Source organism: Oncorhynchus keta, chromosome 23, assembly GCF_023373465.1.
Source record: "Oncorhynchus keta strain PuntledgeMale-10-30-2019 chromosome 23, Oket_V2, whole genome shotgun sequence".
NCBI classification, from domain to species: domain Eukaryota; kingdom Metazoa; phylum Chordata; class Actinopteri; order Salmoniformes; family Salmonidae; genus Oncorhynchus; species Oncorhynchus keta.
The window spans coordinates 34,321,350-34,346,593 of record NC_068443.1 but is presented as its reverse complement, the minus strand read 5'-3'; the positions used below and the strand labels follow the sequence as shown (position 1 = coordinate 34,346,593).

Here is a 25,244-nt window from a genome sequence, read left to right as displayed (position 1 = left end):
GGGAGTTTATTTCTAAATTAAAATACTTTGAGCTAAGCACAGGCAAAATCCTAGAGGAAAAACTTGGTTCGGTGTGCTTTCCAACAGACACTAGGAGACAAATTCACCTCTTAGCAGGGCAATTACCTAAAACACAAGGCCAAATATACGCTGGAGTTGCTTACCAAGAAGACATTAAATGTTCCTGAGTTGCTTAGTTACAGTTTTACTTAAATTGTCTTGAAAATCTATGGTAAGTCTTAAAAATGGCTGTCTAGCAATGATCAACCGACTTGACAGAGCTAGACATTTTTTGTTGTTGAATAATGGGCACATATTGTATAATCCAGTGTGCAAAGCTCTTAGAGACTTACCCAGAAATGCACTACCAAATGTGATTCTAACATGTTGATTCAGGGGTTTGAATACTTATCTAATCAAGATATATTAGTGCTTTGTTTTCCATTACAATTTTAACAAATTGTTCTTCCACTTTGACATTAGAGTATTTTGTGTAGATTGTTTACAAAACAATGACCATTAAAATCAAGTTGAATCCCACCTTGCAGCACAACAAAATGTGGAAAAAGTCAAGGGGTGTAAATACTCTGTGAAGGCAGTGTTATACTGGTATCTTACCTAGGCTAGGGACAAGGCTAATGCCCTAGTAAATTCTCCAGTCATTTGAAATAGTCTGAAAAACATGCAGACCAATGGAAAGGCGCAGATGTAGGCCCTCATGGTATCCAGACGTGTAGCAGTCAGACCTGTTGAGGCGACTGACAATATCGCCTCTTTAAGGATGCAAGCATGCCCAAATGAACTCACTAGGGCCTCACAATTAGGATTAGTCTCAGACCAGCAAGCCAGCCTTCAAATCAAATCAAAGTTGATTTGTCGCATACAGCGATTGGCAATGTTAAACTGACCCTGTATTTAGCTTACTTACTTTGTGTTCTTATTTTAATTTCTCGTGTTTTTGTTCTACCTTGTTATTTTTAGTACTACATTGATATTGATGACTGCATTGTGTTTAGAGTTTGCAAGAAAAGCACTGCACTTGTACACGTGACATTAAAACTTAAAATACCTGAAATAAAGCACGTGCAGCGAATTGCTTGAATCTCGCTCCAGCATTGCAGTAAACGTCTAACAGTATAGACATTTCAGAACGAGCAATATTGGAAAGTTTGGGGTCACTTAGAACCGTCCTTTTTTGTCCATTAAAATAACATCAAATTGATCCGAAATACAGTGTAGACATTGTTAATGTTGCAAATGACTATTGTAGCTGGAAACGGCTGATTTTTAATGAAATATCTACATAGTTGTACAGAGGCCCATTATCAGCAACCATCACTCCTGTGTCCCAATGGCATGTTGTGTTAGCTAATCCAAGTTTAACATTTTAAACGGCTAATTGATCATTAGAAAGCCCTTTTGCAACTGTTGTTCTGATTAAAGAGCAATAAATCTGTCCGCCTTTAGACTAGTTGAGTATCTGGAGCATCAGCATTTGTGGGTTTGATTACAGGCTCAAAATGGCCAGAAAACAAAGAACTTTCTTCTGAAACTCATCAGTCTATTCTTGTTCTGAGAATTGAAGGCTATTCCATGCGAGAAATTGTCAAGAAACTGAAGATCTCGTACAACGCTGTGTACTACACAGAACAGCAAAAACTGGCTCTAACCAGAATAGAAAGAGTGGGAAGCCCCGATGCACAACTGAGCAAGAGGACAAGTCCATTAGTGTTTAGTTTGAGAAACAGACACCTCACAAATCCTCAACTGGCAGCTTCATTAAATAGTACCTGCAAAACACCAGTCTCAACGTCAACAGTGAAGAGGTGACTCCGGGATGCTGGCCTTCTAAGTGTTCCTCTGTCCAGTGTCTGTGTTTTTTGCCCATCTTAATCTTTTATTTTTATTGGCCAGTCTGAGATTTGGATTTGTTCTTAACTGACTTGCGTAGTTAAATTTAAAAAATGGAGGGTAATATTGAATAATATGAGAAGTACTGTATATACAGCTGTTATGATTGTTTTTATCTCAATATCAAATCATTTCCAGGTAACAATTAGGTACCTTACTGTAATAGTTTTCCATAAAAAATGGCAAAAGTAACAAAAATGGCTTTTCAGCAAAATACTATTTCTCTCTGGGAGTGGTCTGAGTGGGATGGTAAGGGCACCAAAGCGATGGAGGGGCTAATGGGAAGGATATGTATTCTTACAACTAGCTGTTATTATTATTGGAACTCTTCGTTATTGGTCTATTAACATATCGCTTGGTGATGTCACCAGGCAAGCCAAAACTCCATACATCCGAAACCTGTTGAGGTCCTGTGTAGTTTGTATTTTCACCCAGCAACTATCAGGAAATAACCCTGATCACATTTTTTCACCCTTCTACAGTGTAAGTTTCATCAGCTGTAGTACAATATATTAAATACAGAGGAAACTTAATTTTGACTGCACTGGGCCTTAAAATGAAATAACATTAGATTTGATTTTACAACACTACCTGCACTAATTAATCTGTCATTATTTCTCAATATCTTTATATGAAAACATCTAAGTACTGAATAATTACAAATTTTTCCTGGTCAAGTGTCCCTGTCTAACACTGAATGCTTCCCCGACACAATACATGCTGGGAAATCACGGGAGACCTATGGATTTCACGACCCACTTCATCGAGAGCGCACGATTATGAGAGACGTCTATCAGGGGAAAACCAGTCACCCATCCATCCGCTTGAGTAAACACACAGGGTCTCCAACTCCCCACCATACAGGCTGCTCTCCGCCACACACACACATCTAGTTTTCCACAGCCACACACACAGTCTGCCCCTCCTGTCAGTTTGGGTCACATCAGCAGGTCCATTGGGAGAGCTGCCATTTATGACTGCCCGAGTTAGCAGACCGACAGACCCCAGTCTCTGGAAGCGCTGTAGTATCTCCCACTAGCCCTACCCCTCTCCTGTGCCTCCACCCCACCAGGCCTAGACCCCACCAGCCAACATATGCTTCCAATGGCCCAGTTGGTTGGGGGTAGTGTTTTGTGCACAAATCATAGATTTTATTCCTGCATGAACCACACATACGGAATAAATAGGTTGAAAGAATCATCGGAACGACCATTTTATATAAGGCATGAGTTCGAACACTCCAGTAGGAATCCAAGTTGGTTACCCTTAGGACTCTCAATGACTGGTCAAATTCTCAAATGGCCTAACCACATTCGTTGGCTTCTTCACGGCCATAAAGATACGCCTAATTAGGGTTGTATCAGATTGCTTTCACCTATAAATACCTTTCTGATCACAGTCAGAGGTGAGCTGGCATGCAGCCAAGGTAGACATCTCAGCAGGGGCCCCTCTTCTTCCCTCCTGTAGGGTAGGTTGATGGTGTGATTGCTCTAGTGTTCAGCCAAATTATTATGTTTAGTGCGCAATGAAATATTTCTAAAATGTGATTAATTGTAGTGGATTTTATTGAATTGTTAGTAGATATCACATTTGGCAAAAATATGTCCATCTGCACTTAAAAAGCCTTTATTTTCCTATTCTGGGGGTAATAACTTCACCACCATGAATCAACCAAGGTCATTTAACACTCAAAATAGACATGTACATTTAACATCCAATTAAAAAAAAAAAACAAAAAAAAAAAACTGGTCAACAAGCACTCCGGGTTTGGTTTCCTAGGCGAATATCATGATTCACTTTTATTAAAAGCATCATAACTACAGTTCATCATACATGATGTAAAAAAAAAGAAAAGAAAAAGAAAAAAAATGACAAAAAAGAAAACATTTACAACTTATGTCTGTAAACTTCAAGGCTAGTTAGAATTGAGGTAATGCATTTCAGCTTGGTGGCTAAAAGTAACAAAAAGCCCATTCAATAGTTCTAATAAAGGTACCTGATTATTTTACTCTTACACCAGTGCATCAACAGGGATAGTGTGAGACAAATTGATTGCAGTACTTTTTCATGTCATCGTTTATATGCGATTTCGTTTCTCTTTTTCACCGACACTTGTGGTTGTGTTTTAATGGGAGAGCGATGTTTGAGACATTCAAAAGCTGCCTTAGGTTATTGCTGTCTCCCGCGTTGTGGAAGAGAGGTCTCTCCCCTGCTTGGCTTTGTCAGTGTGTCAGACTAAAAACAGTCAGGAGAGTCAGGGCCATCAGTGTGTGAGACTGGAAAACAGTTTCTATAACGAGTGTGACTTGGAAGAGTCAGACAATATGGGTGTTAGTAGTAGTAGTACTAGGCGGCAGAAAACCGGAACTGGGAAGAATTTGACTGAGAAGGGTAACGGGGTCGTTTCATAGACTGGGAGAGGAACGGTGGGTGAGGGTAAGACCGTCCGATTGAGACGGGGAAGAGTCAGATTGGATTGTTAGTGTGTAAGATTACAGGAAGAAACAGTCAGGTGTGTGTAGACTTGTGTGGGAGATCATCAGTGTGAGAGACTGGGAACAGTCAGATTATTAGGCCATCTGATATGTGAGGACTTCATCCTGCTCTTCAAGGCAGAACAGTAAAACAGCAAAAAAAACAAGATCCTTTTCATCAGCAGCATATAGACGCTTAATGCCGTTTAATTGTACGCCAATGGAGAGTTACGAGATGCTACTTAATTTCACAATATCAAGAGAGTAAAAAAAATACAGAAACAGAAAAGCAGCATAGCACTATTGGAACGATTCATTCCTATAATAATATTTCGGAGGAAATGTTCCATCTCATCTAGTATGCACTGTTCAGAGAGCACAAAGACCAAAAATAACACCCTTTTGACATCTGCAAAACTCTAGTTCAGTTTGCTTTTTCCCTGACTACGCTATTAACGCTACAGTGAGAGCCTTTTAGTTACGTATACTCTCCCTGATTTTCATTTTTTACCTGTAAAAGAAACAAAGACAAATAAAACAAAAACTAATTTGGATATCAAGTTGGTGTGTAAACGTGTCATGAGAGCACTGGGGGGGGGGGTCAAAGGCCAGTTTAGTTTCAGTCACTCTTCTCAGGGGCATCCTCTCCTTCCTCCTCATCCTCAGCCGCTAGGTCTTGCGGCGAGTCAGCTTCCTCAGCCAATGCGGAGGCCTCGTCTTCTAGGGCAGACGACTCGGCCGTCTTCTCCAGGCTCTCTGCTGAGTCACTGTCGTCGGCTGTCTCTGGGTCTGCGGTAGATGCGGCAGGGCGGTCCGGGGCGGGGCCAGCCTGGCTGGGCTCCTTCTCCTGGCCCTGAGCTCCAGAAGCAGCCCCCATGGCTCCAGCCATGGCACTCTGAAGGTCAGCCAGGGTGGTGGGGGGAAAGCCAGGCATAGTGAGACCTCCCAGGCCAGGGGGCAGGAACATGTAGGGGGAAAAGAGCCCAGGGGCCATGGTGGAGAGCAGGAAGGGGTTGAAGGCAAGGGAGCTGGCCGACATGCCGGAGGCGGCCATTGCGGCAGCGGCTGCGTTCAGAGCCGCTGCGTCCCTGTTAGCCTCACTCGACTCCGCCTCCAATCCAGTGTCCTTCTCCTTGTCCTCATCCCCCTCTTCTCCGCCCTCACCGTCATCTCTCTTTGACGTCTCGTCCGAATCACCCTCGTCATTGTTGCCGTTGGAGGCTGTAGCGGGCGTGGCAGCAGCCGAGGCAGCTGCGGCGGCCAGGTTATTTCCGAACAGGCCTCCCAGGCCAAACATGTTTGGCAGGCCGCCCATACCAGCCATACCAGGCAGCATGAGAGGCAGCATGGCTGAGGCGTGTTTAGAGTCAGCCCCCCCCATGCCAGGGAAGCCCATGAGCTGCAGCTGAAGACTCTGGAAGCTCTGTAGGCCCTGCAGGCTGGTGAGGTCCATGCCTCCAAACAGGCCATTCATCAGCAGAGGGTTTAGGCCCCCGGATGATGCAGCCTGGGCTTGAGCTGCCGCAGCAGCCGCCGTCGCTTTGGCGATCTCCGATTTGGGACGTCTCCCCCGACGACGGACGCCCTCCTCGCGCACCACGGGCCCAGTCAGGAGACGGTCGAACATGGCCTCAGGGAGGAAGCCCTGTGGAATAGGGGAAGAGACCGTGGTTAGTTAGTCAAACGACAATTTTGCAATTCGCCATTCATTTCTCCTCAAACATCAGTTTCCAACTGATAAGGTTCAAATCTAAAACAAGTGCCGATTGGAATCATTTGAGGGCTAACTGGGAGAATGACAAGAGACTCACTGATTGCTTGACAATGTCGGTCCAGTCAGGAGCGATGGCAAACTCTGGGTTCTCCAGGAGCCATCGGGGCAGTTCCTTCATGGGCGGCGCCATGGCTCCACCCATCTGGAAAAAAAAGGAGGAACAAATTGTTTGACAAGATAGCAATACCTTCAGTTTTGCTATGAAAGGCCAAATTGAAACTGTTGCCAATTGGCGACCAATGCATTTGTGACAAAGCTAATTTGTACTGTACTGAAAAGAACCCATACCTTTCTGCCGTTTCTCCGGTTGACCACGGGAACCCTCTCTTCTCCGGTGAGAGTGTTGATGTCGATCTTGTTGGGGTTTCGGCAGCGGTGCCGCTTCTGCTTGGGTTTGGGGAACTGGGAGGAGAGGAGCAATTCCTCACTCTTCTACAGAGAGACAGACAGTAGTGTGGACAGGGATTAGGAATTACGACAGGACCAGACATTAAATTCTTGAATGCTTCATGATAGACACTATAACCGGTACGAATTAGAATAGCTAAATGTTAGATTTTGTAACCATATTTTAAATCACTGAAAGGGATGGTGTAAGATCTGATTTAGGAAAGGGAACAGGGGGTTGAAGGTAGGGGATATGCTCATATTCCACACTGATGGGATAGTTCTACTGTATAGGGACATCTGGTAAACAACTAGACTGTATTCCAGTTTATTGAAGTACATACTGGTGTGTATGCAGTAGGCATGTCCATTGTGTACGTGGGGTGCTGTCTGAGCCAGTCCCTCAGGTCCTTGTCAGAGGGGGTACCAGGGTCCCCATCCTCCATAGCGCTGACAGAGGGGACGCGGGCAGAGGCGCTGGGACTGGGAATGTTGTGGCGGTAGGAACGCGGGGGCATCTGCACCCCCTCCGCTGACGCTTTGGTCCCCTCGGAATCCTCCTATAGAGGGGGACGGGGGGGATGAAGACCGGGAAAGGTTAACTCTTCATTCATTACCATGTAATGTTGAGCTACTCAAATTGTATCTAAAATGTTTGATTTTGTATGAAATTTGATCAAAGTCCTGTCAAACTTGTATTTAAATGTACATTAGTCTAATTGAGATATCCCAGGCATACCCGTGTTCATTTGACAATTTCTAAAACCGATTTTAGACTTTTTCCTGTTGAACCTGTTTTCTATCAGGTTCTTTATAACCATTTATTAAAAGGTCCAATGCGGTCCGAAACATGATTTCCTGTGTTTTATATACATTTTCGCACTAAGGTTGGAATAATACTGAAATTTTTGAAAATTATAATAATGCCCTTTAAGTGTAAGACAACATTTTCCAAACGTGGTCCTGGGGACCACAAAGGGTGCACATTTTTGTTTTTGCTCTAGCACTACACAAACAAATGCAAAAGAATCAAAGCTTGATGATTAGTCGAGTCAGCTGTGTAGTTCTAGAAAAAAAGGGGGGATCCCGAGAAGAGTTTGGGAAGCTCGGGAAGAGCTGCTTGAGTGGAACTGAAAGGAGGGACTAAAAATAAAATCACTAACGTAAAATATACTTTGTATGTAAAATGTATATAGGTTCAGAATGTTTGTGAAACACAACAGTTGAAAAATATATGGCAAATAGAAATCAAAACTGGATGGTCTTCAGATGGGAGGGGTTGAGGGTAACTGAAGGTGGTACTAAAAACAAACAAAAAGATGACCATTGTAAAATGTATATAAGCTGGAAGTAGAAGCCTAAGTGTTGCTGTCCATTAGTTTACTGCAATTAACATATGGAATCATGCATTAACCAAAAACATGTTAAACAAATCAAACATTATATTTGAGATTCTAAGTAAACCACCCTTTGACTTGATGACAGCTTTGCACACACTTGGCCTTCTCTCAACCAGCTTCATGAGGTCGTCACCTGGAACACATTTCAATTAACAGGTGTGCCTTGTTAAAAGTTCATGTGGAATTTATCCTTCTTAATGCCTTGAGACAATCAGTTGTGTCGTGACAAGGTACGGGTGGTATACAGAAAATAACCCTATTTGGTAAAAGACCAATTCCATATTATGGCAAGAACAGCTCAAACAAGGAAAGAGAAACAGTCCATTACTTTAAGACATGGTCAGCCAATCAGAAATATTTCAAGAACAATGAACGTTTCTTCAAGTGCAGTCTCAAAAACCATCAAGTGCTATGATGAAACTGGCTCGCATGAGTACCGCCACAGGAAAGGAAGCCCCAGAGTAAACTGAGGAAATCAGCAATTAACTGCACTTCAGATAACTGCTTCACAGAGTTCAAGTAACAGACATTTCAACATCAAATTGGTCAAATTGCTGCAAAGAAACCACTAAAGGACACCAATAAGAAGACTTGCTTGGGCCAAGAAACACAAGCATTGGACATTAGACCGGTGGACATCTGTAATTTGGTCCAAATTTGAGATTATTGGTTCCAAACTCTGTCTTTGAGACAGTAGTTGAACAGATGATCGCCACATGTGTGGTTCCGACCGTTAAGCATGGAGGTGGTGTGATGGTGCTTTGCTGGTGACACTTATTTAGAATTCAAGGCACACTTAACCAGCAAGGCTACCACAGCATTCTGCAGCAATATGCCATCTTATCTGGTTTGCACTATCATTTGTTTTTCAACAGGACAATGAACCAACACAACGACAGGCTGGGTAAGAGCTATTTGACCTAGAAGGAGAGTGATGGAGTGCTGCATCAGATGACCTGGCCTCCACAATCACCCAACCTCAAGCCAATTGAGATGGTTTGGGATGATTTGGACTGCAAAGTGAAGGAAAAGCAGCCAACAAGTGCTCAGCATACGTGGGAACTCCAAGACTGTTGGAAAAGCATTCCAGATGAAGCTGGTTGAGAGAATGCCAAGAGTATGAAAAGCTGTCAAGGCAAAGGGTGACTACTTTAAAGAATCTCAAATATAATATATATTTAGATTTGTTTAACACTTTCTTGGTTACTACATGATTCTATGTGTTATTTCATAGTTTTGACATCTTCACTATTATTCCACAATGTAGAAAATAGTCAAAATAAAGAAAAACCCTTGAATGATTACTGCATATATACATACACATCTCATATATACATACACAGCTGTTTTGATGGATGGAGTTTTGGCGGGTAAATTAGTAAGACCAATAACAGTTCAAAACCGCTCTGCCAATAAGAGCTAGTTTTCAGTTCCCCCTTCCAACTCAGAACTCTGACAGGTCTAGCAAAATTGCTCTTTGCTTAGAAGCGGTTTGTTTCTTTTTGACCATTTTAATTTAACAATCACAGTAACTTAATTGTTACCCAGAACCCATTTGATATTGCAATTTTTAAATGCTGCATGGACCTTTAATAAATTAATAAAACGTGACTGTTAATGACCATGCTGTGTACCGTGGCTCCTCTCTTGTTGTTGATAAACAGCAGCTCTAGCCCCTCCACATTTTTCCTGCGGCCTCGTCTCCTCCGGGTGGGCAGGTCAGCATCGGCCAATGAGCCATTGGCCCTATGTCTGGAAGGCGTGGCCGCCTGTAGCAGCTCCATCTGAGCCTTGAGGGTAGCAGAAGGCACCATGCTGCTGCTGGAGTAGCCTGCCAGGGACGACGCTGCCTTGTGGTGATGCATGCCCTGGAGCAGAATAAGTCCCAATGATAAGCAATATGGAAACTTAAAGTCAATGTATAGACTAAAATGCGATGCCTGTAACAAAGAGGTTAATTTACATGGCAACTAATATGACCATAGTGCTTTACATACTTGATTCCTTTATATAAATAGATGTGATAAATATTAAAATGCTTTATTTCAGTGGGTTCAATTTTACTCATACATATCAGGGAGACCAGAGGGGTATTCTGCAAGCTAGATCTACGCAGGGTTTTCTAAAGCGAACCAGCTTCAGTTCCCTTCACATTCCAGCTCAGGCTTCATCCGTACTACAATGGTGGGTATTGCTTGTCCGCCTGCCGATAATTCGAGCAGTCTCGTAACTGTGACGCATTTAGATTTGTCGAAATCATAATCAAGGAAAAGTTATCTTACGAATTCAGCAGGGTATATGCTTTTTGAAACGACGCCTTTATTTTATTACGTATCATTAACACCCCTAACACCCTAACCCTAATTATCATTAATGCGCTTATCAATGAATGAGCCACCCCCACCACCCACTGCTATCAATAAAATAAGTTTACCGAAATAACACTTGTCATATAAAAGTTACTGTCCCTGTAAAATACCAAATTCCTTTTGTCATTACTAAATGTGATAAATACATTTTATTTTTATGTTTTTATTACATTTAATACCAACTAAACATTTTATAATTAAAAAAAAAAAATCAGTCTTCCTCAAATGAAGAGGATGGCACAATCTTTGTGAGAGGGGGGGAATCCGTATTTAATTGGTCCTCAACTCACTGCTCAGACACTTCATTCAGGATAAATGAGTTAGTCATGAGTTACCCAGCCCTGGAATAGGTTAGTTCTGTAGGATTCATTGCCATAGAAATTTACCTGACTGAAAGGTGAGCCACATACATTGGTACGACTGGTTATCCTGAGTTGAACTCGAGAGTTGACTAGTGTTACCTCGCTAACTCGTCAAATCTGATTCGTAGGACACCACTCTGACCAAAAAGTATAATTTAAAAAAATACAATGCAGTTGTAAAAAGTGATAGATAATTCTAAATTTAGAATTAATTCATAAAATTTCAAAGACCCTACCTTGGTGAGGTCCATGGCCTGGCTCTGGGACTCAGGTTGGTGAGACTCTCTGAGCTGAGCCACCATATCCATCAGGTTCCTTCGTTTGGCGGCACGCTCCGCCTCAATCTCCACCTTCCTCCGCCTGCGGCGACGCTGCTTTGGCAACGACATGCTCAGAGCATCCTCCTTTACAGAGCGAGAGGGAAATACAGGGTTGAGAATTCAAGGTTTTACTGCTATCCTACAAAACATCACATGGGTTTGCCCCTTCCCATCGTGCGTGTACATACCTACACGCACGGTCACAAAACGCAGGCCTCCTAATTGTCCCTAGAGTTTCTAAGCAAACAGCAGGAGGCAGGGCTTTCTCCTATAGCGCTCCATTTTTATCGAATGGTCTGCCTATCCATGAGACGCAAACTCGGTCTCAACCTTTAAGTCTTTACTGAAGACTCCTCTCTTCAGTAGGTCCTATGATTGAGTGTAGTCTGGCCCAGGGGTGACAAGGTGAAAGACAAGGCATTGGAGCGACGAACCGCCCTTGATGTCTCTACCTGACCGGCTTCCCCTCCACTGGGATTCTCTGCTTCAGACCCTATTACAGGGGCTGAGTCACTGGCTTACTAGTGCTCTTCCATGCCGTCCCTAGGAGGGGAGCGACACTTGAGTGGGTTGAGTCACAGACGTGATCTTCCTGTCCGGTTTTGCGCCCCCTCGGGCTTATGTGGAGGAGATCTTTGTGGTTTATACTCAGCCTTGTCTCAGTGTAGTAAATGGGTAGTCTGTTGATATCCCTCTAGTGGTGTGGGGGCTGTGCTTTGGCAAAGTGGGTGGGGTTATATCTTGCCTGGTTGGCCCCATCTCAGTCACCAGTAGCTATGCTGCATTAGTCTATGTGCCCGGCGGGGGGGCTAGGGTCAGTTTTATATCCGATGTAATTCTCCTGTCTTATCTGGTGTCCTGTGTTAATTTAAGTAGGGTCCCTCTAATTCTCTCTACCCCCTCCCGGAGACCCTGAGTCCTAAGATCATGCCTCCAGACCACCTTGTCTGATGACTCTTTGCTGTCCCCAATCCACTTGGTAGTGCTGCTGCAACAGTTTCAACAGTTCTGCCTGCGGCTAGGACCCCTGACCTGTTCACCGGCTAAGAAAAGCCAACTGACATTTACTCCTGAGGTACTGACCTGATGCACCCTCTACACCCACTGATTATTATTTGACCCCGCAGGTCATCTATGAACATCTTGAAGAACAACCTGGTCTTAACGGCCATGTACTCTTATAAATATCCACCTGGCACAGCCAGAAGAGGACTGGCCACCCCTTGGAACCTGGTTCCTCTAGGTTCCTTCCTAGGGAGTTATTCCTAGCCACTGTGATTCTACATCTGCATTGCTTGCTGTTTGGGGTTTTAGGCTGAGTTTCTGTTTAGCACTTTACATCTTCTGATGTAAAAAGGGCTTTATAAATACACTGCTCAAAAAAATAAAGGGAACACTTAAACACCACAATGTAACTCCAAGTCAATCACACTTCTATGAAATCAAACTGTCCACTTAGGAAGCAACACTGATTGACAATACATTTCACAGGTGGTGACCACAGACCACTTCTCAGTTCCTATGCTTCCTGGCTGTTGTTTTGGTCACTTTTGAATGCCGGCGGTGCTTTCACTCTAGTGGTAGCATGAGACGGAGTCTACAACCCACACAAGTGGCTCAGGTAGTGCAGCTCATCCAGGATGGCACATCAATGCGAGCTGTGGCAAGAAGGTTTGCGGTGTCTGTCAGCGTAGTGTCCAGAGCATGGAGGCGCTACCAGGAGACAGGCCAGTACATCAGGAGACGTGGAGGAGGCCGTAGGAGGGCAACAACCCAGCAGCAGGACCACTACCTCCGCCTTTGTGCAAGGAGGAGCACAGCCAGAGCCCTGCAAAATGACTTCCAGCAGGCCACAAATGTGCATGTGTCTGCTCAAACGGTCAGAAACAGACTCCATGAGAGTGGTATGAGGGCCCGACGTCCACAGGTGGGGGTTGTGCTTACAGCCCAGGACGTTTGGCATTTGCCAGAGAACACAAAGATTAGCAAATTCGCCACTGGCGCCCTGTGCTCTTCGCAGATGAAAGCAGGTTCACACTGAGCACATGTGACAGACGTGACAGAGTCTGGAGACGCCGTGGAGAACGTTCTGCTGCCTGCAACATCCTCAAGCATGACCGGTTTGGCTGTGGGTCAGTCATGGTGTGGGGTGGCATTTCTTTGGGGGGGCTGCACAGCCCTCCATGTGCTCGCCAGAGGTAGCCTGACTGCCATTAGGTACCGAGATGAGATCCTCAGACCCCTTGTGAGACCATATGCTGGTGTGGTTGGCCCTGGGTTCCTCCTACTGCAAGACAATGCTAGACCTCATGTGGCTGGAGTGTGTCAGCAGTTCCTGCAAGAGGAAGGCATTGATGCTATGGACTGGCCCGTCCGTTCCCCAGACCTGAATACAATTGAGCACATCTGGGACATGTCTTGCTCCATCCACCAACGCCACGTTGCACCACAGACTGTCCAGGAGTTGGCGGATGCTTTAGTCCAGGTCTGGGAGGAGATCCCTCAGGAGACCATCCGCCACCTCATCAGGAGCATGCCCAGGCGTTGTAGGGAGGTCATACAGGCACGTGGAGGCCACACACACTACTGAGCCTCAATTTGACTTGTTTTAAGGACATTACATCAAAGTTGGATCAGCCTGTAGTGTGGTTTTCCACTTTAATTTTGAGTGTGACTCCAAATCCAGACCTCCATGGGTTGATAAATTTGATTTCCATTGATAATTTGTGTGATTTTGTTGTCAGCACATTCAACTATGTAAAGAAAAAAGTATTTAATAAGAATATTTCATTCATTCAGATCTAGGATGTGTTATTTTAGTTCCCTTTATTTTTTTGAGCAGTGTACATTAGATTGAAAATCAATGCAGAAAATTGGGACACCGGTTTGAAAGTAAAATTAAGTTATTCAAGTAAATTATGTAGTAATAAGGGAATATCCATTTTCAGACCTCACCCTATATCTGTATGAATACATTTCATTTTCCAAGACCGATCATCTGAGATGCATGTTATGTTAACCGGTATGTACAAACTAAATCTGTTGAGAGGGCGATTTTTTAATATATATTTTTTTACTACTTACGTTAACCTGTGGCGAGAGGGTGAGGTCCTCGCTGCCGCTGAAGCTCGTCTGAGCAGCCGCCACCATTGACAGCTCGGCCAGGCCCCGCCTCTGCAGGGGGCTTTCTGACGCTACGGGGCCAGGGTATCCAGGCAACAGGCCCGGGATGTCGAAGAACTGACGACGGTTGGCGGGCCACTTGCCCTTGATGACCGCCTCGCAGATGTTGTCCATGCGGTTGATCATTATGCGATCCTGGAAAGTAAAAATGGCGCACAGAGGAATGGATTAATACAACTAGAGAAGTACTTTGATGATAGAGTGGGGTCCAACTTGAACAGGGCTTATCGCTCCTGTTCTCCATTTTATTTCTTTACGTAAACTGATGTGTTATTTCTTTAAATACTGAACTGTTCAAGTACCTTTTGTTTATAGTATGTGCCTAGTAAAAGTATTCACCCCCCTCTGCGTTTTTCATATTTTGTTGCAACCTGTAATTTAAATGTATTTTCATGTAATAGACACACAAAATAGTCCAATTTGGTGAAGTGGAAAAAAATAACTTGTTTAAAAATATAAAATAAAAAACGGAAAAGTGGTGCATACATATGTAATACACCCCCTTTGCTATGAAGCCCCTAAATAAGATATGGTGCAACCAATTACCTTCAGAAGTCCCATAATTTGTTAAATATAGTCCACATGTTCACATGATCTGAGTATGTATGTATGCATGTGTGTATGTATGTATATACACACACACGTTCTGAAAGGCCCCAGAGTCTGCAACAGCACTAAGTGAGGGGCACCACCAAGCAAGTGGCACCATGAAGACCAAGGAGCTCTCCAAACAGGTCAGGGACAAAGTTGTGGAGAAGTACAGATCAGAGTTGGGTCATAGAAAAATATCTGAAACTGAACATCCCACAGAGCACTATTAAATCCATTATTAAAAAATGGAAGGAATATGGCACCACAACAAACGTGCCAAAGGAGGGCCACTCACCAAACCTCACAGATCAGGCAAGGAGGGCATTAATCAGAGAGGCACCAAAGATAACACTGAAAGAGCTGCAAAACTCCACAGAGGAGATAGGAGTATCTGTCCATAGGACCACTAAGCCGTACACTCCACAGAGCTGGGCTTTATGGAAGAGTGGTCAGAAAAAAGCTGTCTGGCACACAGCCAACACCTCACTCCAAGAGCACCATCCACACAGTGAAGCATGGTGGTGGCAGCATCATGCTGTGGGGATAATTTATCAGCAGGGACTGGGAAACTGCAGGAATGATGGATAGTGCTAAATACTTCAAAAATTCTTAAAGGGTTAAACTATTTTAGTCTTCCAGAGATTTGAGACTGGGACAGAGGTTCACCTTTCAGCAAGGCAATGACCATAAGCATATTGCTATAGCAACACTTGAGTGGTTTAAGGTGAAACATTTAAATGTCTTGGAATGGCCTAGTCAAACCAGACCTCAATCCAATTGAGAATCTGTGGTATGACTTAGAGATTATTGTACACCAGCAGAACCTATCCAACTTGAAGGAGCTGGAGCAGTTTTGCCCTGAAGAATGGGCAAAAATACCAGTGGCAAGATGTGCCAAGCTTATAGCGACATACCCCAAGTAAGTTCTTCATTTCTTATTTGTTTCACATTAAAAATATTTTGCATCTTCAAAGTGGTAGGCATGTGTGTAAATCAAATGATAGAACCCCCCCCCCCCCCAAAAAATCAATTTTAATTCCAGGGTGTAAGGCAATAAAATAGGCCAAGGGGGGTGAATAGTCACACAAATCATGGTATAGTGTGTGCCTATTATGGGGTATTGTGTGTCGATTGCGGAGAAAAAAATATGTATTTAATCCATTTTAGAATAAGGCTGTAACGTAACAAAATGTGGAAAAAGGGGTCAGAATGAATACTTTCCAAATGCACTGTACCTTTCATAATATTTCTCTTAGAGTTATTTGCCTACCTAATCTATTGCTGCTTCATTCTTACCTCATTTGAATGAAATAAGTTTTGTTTTCCTTATCTTCATAATTCTAATGTTATCCTTGAATAATATATGACTAGATTCAGAAGGCTTTGACTTCTCTTCGCGAAGATCGAATGTTACGGGTCTGAATAAATGCAAAAAAAAAGTCAAGCAAGTTATTCTCGATGAGCTTTTCCTGGGATTCCAAGAGTTAATGAGTGTTTTTTAAAGTAGAGGCCAGTGGCGCACAGGTGCTTGCGTGTTGCGCAAGAAACAGAAGATTATTATGCATAACCCGACATTAATTAGCTACGGCTAATACAGCATTGAATTTATTACTTGAAAGAGGTTGGCTACGACATCTAGATTGATATATAGCCCTACATATATATAGCACAAATGTCTATGTTGGATGCAATTTGAATGGAGTCGAAGCAACAATATTCGAGTGATAAACAATTTTAACTCTTAAAATAAAATAAAAAGTAATCTTTGCAATTAAAAAACAAGCCAGATGGAGATGGGTAACTTCAATGCACATTCAGTCTTTATATTACTGTGGCATAGGTCACAAGAAAAAAAAGTTACCATGAGATGAAAGGTCTACATGCATTGTGAACTTCCGCTCCATACTGTGATGAGTCATCATGCAGAGGCTGTAGAGATGCCAGATTTGGACCACACAATTTAACAGTTCCAATTAATGCCATGCTGTTCATATAAATCATTTATTACAATTTACCAGTTTCACAGTTATTTATACCAGTGAAAGGGAGTGGTAAACAGGGTTCTTGGTAACCGGGTTCTTGTCATTCAACCCTAATCAGGTGTGACCGCCTGATGCAGAGCGGCATCATCTTCGCATAGATAGAGTTGACCACTTCTCTTCAATGGCTGTGCGAAGTTGCTGAATATTGGCGGGAAATGGAACAAGCTGTCGTACATTTTCATCCAGAGCATCCCAAACAGCTCAATGGGAGACATGTCTGGTGAGCATATGCAGGCCGTGACAGAAGTGGGACATTTTCAGCCTCCAGGAATTGTGTACAGATCCTTGTGTCATACATTACCATGCCGAAACATGAGGTGATGTGGCGGATGAATGGCACGACAACGGGCCTCAAGATCTCATTAAGGTAAATCTGTGATTTCAAATTACCATGGATAATATATTGCGTTCATTGTACGTAGCTTATGCCTGCCCATACCATAACCCCACCACCACCATTTGTTATTTACCCCTGATTTTTATTTTTTTATTTAACTAGGCAAGTCAGTTAACACATTCTTATTTACAATGACATTCTAACCTGGCCAAACCCAAACGACGCTGGGCCAATTGTGCGCCGCCCTATGGGACTCCCAATCACGGCTGGTTGTGAAACAGCCTGGAATTGAACCAGGGTCTGTAGTGATGCCTCTAGATTTTTTAAATATTTTTTTATTTTACCTTTATTTAACTAGGCAAGTCAGTAAGAACAAATTGCAAAATTCTCTAAAATGACGTTGGAGGCAGCTTATGGTAGAGAAATTAACATTAATTTCTCTGGCAACAGTGCTGGTTGAGATTCCTGCAGCCAGCAGGCCAATTACACACTCCCTCAAAACCTCAGACATCTGTGACAGTGTGTTTTGTTACAAAACTGCACATTTTAAAGTGGCCGGTTGTCCCCAGCACAAGGTGCACCTGTGTATTGATCATGCTGTTTAATCAGCTTTTTGATATGCTACACCTGTCAGGTGGATGGATTATTTTAGCAAAGGAGAAAATGATCACCAACAGGAATGTAAACAAATTTGTGCACAACATTTTAGAAGAATAAGCTTTTTTGTGAGTATAGAACATCTCTGGGATATTTTATTTCAGCTCTTGAAACATGGGACCAACACTTTACATGTTGCATTTATATAATTATTTGTTCAGTATATATTTCACCACTAAATTAATATGAGCATGTATCTGTGAATTAATGTACATCTTTGTTCGACAAACCTTCGGCCAGAAAGAGAAGGAGAAGTTTCTCTGGATGGCTGAGGGTTCTCCATCCTCGGGGCAGAACCCATCGCGGGTCTCGTCTCTGGCCGTGGTGCTCAGTGAGGCATTGCTCTCCTCGTCAAAGTTCTTCTGCTCAGAGGTGGCACCAACTGAAAAATGACGACAACGCTTGGTCAATTGCAGCCACAAGAGAATCTAGAAATGGCTTCACGTAGTGCTTTCTCAAAATTAGCAACAGCAATATACGAGAAGGGTCATACAGTAAATCTTCAATTCAACATTAAGCAGCAAGCTTAAATAGACTACATACAGACATATGGTAGTTTCTAAATGCCAGCTGAAGCAGACCAACTACACACAGCCACTTACTGTGTTGGGGCTGGCTTCAACAGAGTAGTTGAGTCATGCACTTGCATGGCCCAACGGTCTATAGTATAGACCTCTACACAGACCCACAGTTGATAGTTTGCATGAATCCACACCCTAAAATTGAATTTATCCTTGAGAAAAGCTATATTTTTAGCAATGGAGTTGGGAGTAAGACATACCTTCAGCTTGAGACGACTTCTCAGACTTGTCGTCTTCCTCCATCTTCTCCTCATCCTCCTCTTCGAGGCCTTTCTCAGCCACTGGATTGGGAGATTTGGGAGACTTGGCTGGACTCCCTTCTTTCTCCTTCTTGATTTCCTGGTCTTCCGATGCTTTGGAAGACTCCATTTTTTCCTGGAATTCTGGACTCTTGTCCTGGTCTCCGACGACCTCATTGAGAGTGTCTTCTTTCTCAGGTCCGGCCTCCTTGGAAGACTCTCCGTCAGAATCACCGTTGACCTCCATTTTCTCTTCCTTCAGTTCTTGGTCTTCCTCGTCTTTTAGGTCATCTCCCTCCTCCTTAGCTTTCTCGTCCTTCAACTCCTTCTTGGGAGACGCAGCCTTCTCTTCCTTCTCTCCCTCCATCTCGTCTTCCTTGCCTTCCTGCTCGTCTGGTTTGTCAGCTTTAGTACATGGAAGGTCGTTGTCACCTTCCTCTTTCACCTCCTTGCCTTCCACATCCTCCTCTTTGACATGAGAGGGTTTCTCAGCAACAGCCTGCTCAGAGACAGTAGAGGGAGCTCCATCGCGGGGAGGCTGAGGCGCCCCAGCCGATCCCCCCTTGGTGAACTTCCTGTGGGCCTCAAGGAAGCCCAAGGCTGGGTCGTTGAGGATGTGGTAGTCGGTGCGGCTCACGCCGTGCTTGGAGGCACCCAGGAGGAGGTCGCGGTCATGCCTGCCGCAGTCCCACCACTCCGGCAGGTCAGAGCTGGGCTGGCAGAGGCGCAAGCGCTCGCCCAGCAGGGGGTGGGGCAACACCTGCTCGCGGATGCGGCGCAGCAGCTCGATGCGGTAAAGGGTGCGTGATGCCCGCTCCTCCGTGATGGGGTCAATGATCAGGGTGGGGTCTGGGAGCTCTGCCAGAGAGACAGAGGGAGGGGGGGTGAGGAGAGAGGAAAATAGTTGTTAATCTAGTCAGTCTTTCTAGGGAATGATCCTTTGCTTTAGCTTAAGTAAATGTAGGTATGGCTGAAGTTGTGTTCAAGAGCTCTCTGTAATTAAATGTGTGAGGGCATTTACCTGTGTCGGTCTTGACCTGCATGCGACACACCCGTTTGCACATAGCCACGAAGGAGAAGTAGTATTTCTCTAGGCTCTCGTCAGTCTTCTTGTCCAGACGGGCGAAGGCCCTGAACTGGGTCCAGTCAAAGCGCTGACGGGCCGTGTCATAGATCACGCCAAACGTGGACACCACGCGGTAAAAGTCAGCTTCCTCACGCCTGGTCCACCTGACGACGAGACACGGAAGGGTTAATCCAACAATCAATGGGACAGAATGCAATGTATGAGTAGTGTATTGATTAGGAGACTGGAGCATTATGGGTACTGTAGTACATGCATCATGTTACAAGTAGCACTTCTCAAACAAGCACCAAAGAATAATACAGGAAGTTGATCGAACTTCAAGAAACTCTTGACTGTACTGCCTTCCATACAGCCGGGTAACAAATTGAAATGTTTATCATATACATATTGTTTATGGTGTATAACATATCCTAAGAAATCTGAACGGAAGTGTGCCTCAAACATCTAATTAATCAATAAAACTATTCATGTTTCTATACCTTTGACGCCTCTCTTTGAAGAAGGCCCCTCCTTCCGCCAGGAGAGCCGTCGCCTCGGGAATGAACGCTCCGCCCTTGGCCATATAAGGACTGCCCTCTGCCATGAAGGCTCCGCCCTCATGCACGTAGGCCCCTCCACCATCTGTGACCATGGAGAGTAGCTGTTCTCGGGGCCGCCGGCGGCGGCGGCCGTCGGGCCGGGCCATGGCCTCCTGGCGGAGCTGCTCACGTTTGTGCGTCCGCTGGTAGGCAGTGATGAGGCGGCGGAGTCTAGCGGTGAGGGCCGAAGCTGCCGGCCAGTACAGACGACCCGCCCCTCTGCTGCCTGCTCCATTCTCACCTGGTTTAGCTGTGAGGGGGAGGAGAAAAGGGTGGAATATTAGGACTAGGACAAATACATTTGACTGCATACTGTTGAGATGGTTCTGAAAAGCAACTTTGGTTTCTTTGGGTGCGTACATTGGTGGTTTGATATAAAAATAAATATATACATATTTTGAACTAAGGATTGATGGATGGTGAATCATTGTCAGACAGACTGCTAGTAAATAACACACTGTCAAGCTTTTTATTGAATTTATCCTAAAATTGTGGTCAACATGGCCGCTCCACTTACATTCACCACTCTCAACATCCATAGCTTCCTCTTTGTCATCAAGGGGAGAGTTAGTGAAGTCATCCATCTCATCTTTAAAGGGCATGCGGAGAGGCTTGTACTCTGGGTCCTCATCCTCTCTGTACACAGAAAGAACCAGAGATGGAGGGATGGAGAGAGAGAAGAGAAATTAGTTTTAAACTTAAACAGAATCAAACAAAGGAGCAAGGGAAAAAGTGGGAGACAGCTAGGAAGACAATATGGAGGGAAATTGGAGATGGGAGGTCAGGGAGGGAAAGGAAGATCGAGTGGAGAGAGGGAGACCAAGACAGGTCAAAAAACAAACAAATAGGATGGAGAGACAGGAAGGAAGATGAGTTGGAGGGTGACTGGGACAGGAGGTTGATAAGAAAAAGAGGAGGAGGAAGAGGGGAAAGAGGTGGTGGTGAATTTTGGCTGAGTGTCTTACCCCTCCGGACCATCTGCCATCATGTCCGCCCCCCTCTGCTCTGCAGCGATGGCCTTGGCGTCAGGCATGCCCACCCGCTCCAAGAAACACAGTGCAGGGTCGGCGCGCACCGAGTTATACTTCTCATAGCCTGGGATGGAGAGGGAGCGAGAGAGCACGATTGAGAAAGGAGAGAGAGGTTGAATTACAGAGTTCTACTTTCCACATCCGGTGAAGAGAGAGGGAGTGGGTGAGAGATGATTGCATTGTGACTGGGATACGACACGCACCAGGCCAAGAACATAGCAGACGTTGACTGACAATTTACAGTGGAAATACATATACACCGAGGCATTAATCATGATACAAAGTAGCATCAATCCTGAAAGACTGAACAAAAAGCAAGAGAAGCCAAATTGAGTTTAAAACAAAACCCATCATGAAGTTCAGAATCACATCCTAAAAACAAACTGCCATCCATATATAGAGATGCGAAAAACAAAAACAGAAGGACAGACCCCAGGGTCCAGATGCAGACAGGGGGCAGTGCCTGTTGGAGCGTGTGTGAGCGCGCGTCTGACTGTGTGTGTGTGTGTGTTAATGTGTATAAGAAAATCTGTGTGTCTAAGTGTGTGTGTGCCTATGTCAGTATGTGTGTGTATTTGCCCAAGTGTGTGTAGCAGAGAGAGAAAAGTGCCCGTTGGAGCTTTCCAAGCAGAACAGATTAGAGCCTGCAGATCCCACTGAGCACGGCGGGTGGGAGGAGGGGGAGACAGAGGGGGTGGGGGAAGAGGCACAGGCTGGAGCCCCCTCAACCGTGCCAGTTTGCAGACCAGACTATCCCCCCTTCTCCTCCACCCCTCAGCCTGCCCCCCCCCCCCCCACTCCCCAAAGCCCCCACCAGAACATCACATTTCAATTAGGATTTATGCGGTGACACATTGTTCCTAACCGCTGTTGCGCCCCGAGCCAAGCGCTAATCATGAGGGGGTTTATAGGCCATCACTCTTCCTTCTCACAGCCCTGGAGAGTGTGTGCCTGTACAGTGTGTGTACGGTGTGTGTACCATGTGTGAGGGTTTGGTGTGTGTGCGCATGCGGGTGTGTGTGTGACAGAGGCAGAGAGTAGCTTCCTCCCCCGGCCTCCCAAGTGAATGAGGATTATGATAAACTATAGGCTAGCTCTATTGTTTCCATGTGTGTTTGAGAGAGCACCCGTGTGTGAGAGTGTGCGCGCGCGTCAGGGCTGAGGCACAGCTCGGATCCATAATTGAATCAGAGAGGGTGGCAATTATGGAGAATAATGACAATTATCCCAAATTAATATGAATATTTATCACCATCAATACAATTGACAGTTAAAATCGTTACAATTCTGGCTTGTTATCTTGTTTTGCACTGTAACACAGTAAAAAAAGGTGGTTAAATCTAAACCAGCTAGCCCATAGCTTAAAGAGAACTAACCTCATGATAAAGTGCATCAACCAACTGTGGTTGATAGAACACTGGATAACCAGGGACTAGATGGAAGCTGCAACAAGTCTGTGCTCACACACGTACCTACACAGCCCATCTTCTCGGGCTGCTGGACATAGCCATCAATCAATCTCCTGACGTCTCACTGAGCCAGCTGTGCTCCGCGGTCGCTATGGGAACACCAATCAAGCCGAAGCAGCCAGAACTCGGGCGGTGTGCGTGTGTGTGCGAGTACCGGACGGGTGGGGCTTACCGTGTTTGAAGACGCCGATGAGGAGCGATTTGTCCGACTCGCTGTCCCACCAATCGGCAGGGACCTCGGCGTGGAAAGGCTGAGGGATCCAGATATCCATTTCACTGTGGGCCCAGACCAAGGGGAAAGGAAGAGAGAACGAGGGGAAAATGAATTAACAGGGTCTAGAAATCGGCGCGTGTCCGTATTAGGCCCCATCTCCAGGCATCTGGGAGGAAATATGGTCATTAGCCACACTGCTGGAACATCTCCACTGTGGCCCAAATGGAACCGTATTTCCTACATCGTGCCTCAACCAGAGCCAAAAGTAGTGCACTATATAGGAAATAGGGTGCCATTTAGAAAGCAGCCCTCATCACTAAGGAGACCTAGGCAGAGCAGGCCTAACCTTATCACCACTAGCAGCCTGCCCTGATGCCTGCAACGCTATCACCACTAGCAGCCTGCCTGGCCTAATCCAATACAGACACACACACAGGCAAGCTGGCACTTATACACAGGCACACACACAATAACTGGCACATATATGCGCACACACACACACAATAACAGCATTGTAGCTATTCAGCGAAGAGCCTCAGACGCCATTGACATGGTGTGCACGTTTTCGGCATTATATATGCATGCACATCTGGGTGATGGGGTGAAACGAGGGGAGAGGGAGGGAGTGTGAAGATAAAGCAGGCAGGGGCTTGGGAGTGTTGGAGTGAGAGATAAAGGGATGGAGGGAGGAGACGGAAGGGAGTGGATGCCAACCTTGAGTCTGTTCCCTCTAGGATCCGGTCGGCTTGGTCACCGATGACTTCCTGTCGCAGATAGTAGAGCATACGGACCCTCAGGAGAACTCTGTGTGTGTGGGTGGGGGGGGAAGAGACAGAAATAGGAAAGAAAGAAAAGGGAAGAGAGGGGGAGGGTAATAAAAGTGAAACTCTGGTCCCGTGCGCCAGCAGCAGTAGCTGGCTAGAGCGGCTAGCTGCGGCGGCGGATCTTTGGCACTGGCCGTTACCCATCCATCACGCTGCCAGGCCTGATTAGCCACGCCGCGCGCCAGCCCCTGCGCCTGACAGATGGCACCACATAATCGCCCCTGTGTGTGCCGCCTTTCACCCGCTTCCAACAGGTCTGCCTGGCACCTGGCCTGGCGCGGCGCCAGCCTCAACCCCAAAAAACCTGGCCGCCACAAAATCTCCCCGACAACAACAGAGTAGAAAGAAGAGTTGCGGCCAAGGAAGGAGGAGGGAAAGTAAATAGGACACTGGCTAGAACTAAACAAAAGGAGTGTGTGTGTTGTGTGTGGGGCTAGTTGGAGTGGAGCTATGGAACTCATGTGAAATAGGATTACCGGGGACTAATGGGTGTTCGATTTTTGGGAATTATAAAGAAACCACCAACTATCAACGGTGTGTTATGACAATATGGTGGTGTGTGAGTAGGGGTTGTGTTTCCGTTAGGGGTTAAAGGTCAGAGGTTAGGGTAGACCAGTGTGTTTGAGACCACGTAAAGTGAGACCGGTTCAAGACCGGAGCAAATCGAGTTCAAGTCAAGACCAAGACCGGAGGGGGGCAAGAGAGTCAAAACCAGTCAAATACGAGTCCAATTTAGGACAGTGACAATTTTTTTCTTCTAAAAATTCAAGTATTTCTGTGCTCATATTAGAGAAGAACTAGGCAAGTCAGTTAAGAACAATTTTTTTATTTACAATGACTGCCTACCCCGGCCAAACCGGACGACGCTGGGCCAATTGTGTGCCGCCCTATGGAACTCCCAATCATAGCCAGATGTGATACAGCCTGGAATCGAACCAGGGACTGTCGGGACGCCTCTTGCACTGAGATGCAGCGTCTTAGACCACAGCGCCACTCGGGAGCCTTCAGAAATTGAGACTGGTGAAAAATGCATGCCGAGGGAAAATAGAGTCACTTTACAAGTTGTTACTAACCCAAACACAGTAGGGAACAATGACAGCCTTCAGAGAATTTGTAAAATAATAAATGTTCTGATTTTCTCTCTTCAGTTGTTGTTGGAAAGGAAAGCGTTAACACTGAAGATGAGAAAAAGATCCAATAAGGATTTTTCTTTGGTGGTTTTTGGGGAGATAAATCTAGCTGGCTAAACTCTATTAGGGAATCATTTAAGAGGGACAGTGGACATTCAACCAATCACATGTTGATTTTTAATGGGTTGGACATTTAACCAAAACTTACGGAAACGACTTCCTTCAAAGCTCGCAGCCATTTCATTGAAAATAACTTCAGCGTGAAACGTTGTTGCATCTAAACT

At 45.1% G+C, this 25,244-nt stretch overlaps 1 protein-coding gene across 3 annotated transcripts in view; it reads right to left on the bottom strand.

The window, feature by feature from the left end:
• Nucleotides 1-3,515: 3,515 nt before the first annotated feature.
• The window catches only part of chd7 (chromodomain helicase DNA binding protein 7), a 79,373-nt gene continuing 57,644 nt past the window's right edge, over nt 3,516-25,244 (bottom strand). For 2 of the 3 annotated variants that reach the window (XM_052477068.1, XM_035800221.2), the window contains exons 24-38: nt 23,721-23,810; nt 22,965-23,068; nt 21,258-21,387; nt 20,810-20,928; nt 20,194-20,542; nt 19,649-19,857; nt 18,589-19,485; nt 18,038-18,189; nt 14,082-14,315; nt 10,914-11,081; nt 9,569-9,814; nt 6,891-7,106; nt 6,448-6,591; nt 6,197-6,301; nt 3,516-6,030 (exon numbers count right to left, since the gene is read on the bottom strand). In XM_052477068.1, the coding sequence (XP_052333028.1) occupies nt 5,005-6,030; nt 6,197-6,301; nt 6,448-6,591; nt 6,891-7,106; nt 9,569-9,814; nt 10,914-11,081; nt 14,082-14,315; nt 18,038-18,189; nt 18,589-19,485; nt 19,649-19,857; nt 20,194-20,542; nt 20,810-20,928; nt 21,258-21,387; nt 22,965-23,068; nt 23,721-23,810 (4,189 nt within the window). In that variant the 3' untranslated portion in view covers nt 3,516-5,004. The remainder of the gene's footprint in view (nt 6,031-6,196; nt 6,302-6,447; nt 6,592-6,890; nt 7,107-9,568; nt 9,815-10,913; nt 11,082-14,081; nt 14,316-18,037; nt 18,190-18,588; nt 19,486-19,648; nt 19,858-20,193; nt 20,543-20,809; nt 20,929-21,257; nt 21,388-22,964; nt 23,069-23,720; nt 23,811-25,244) is intronic. The other variant, XM_052477069.1, reaches the window with a different exon arrangement.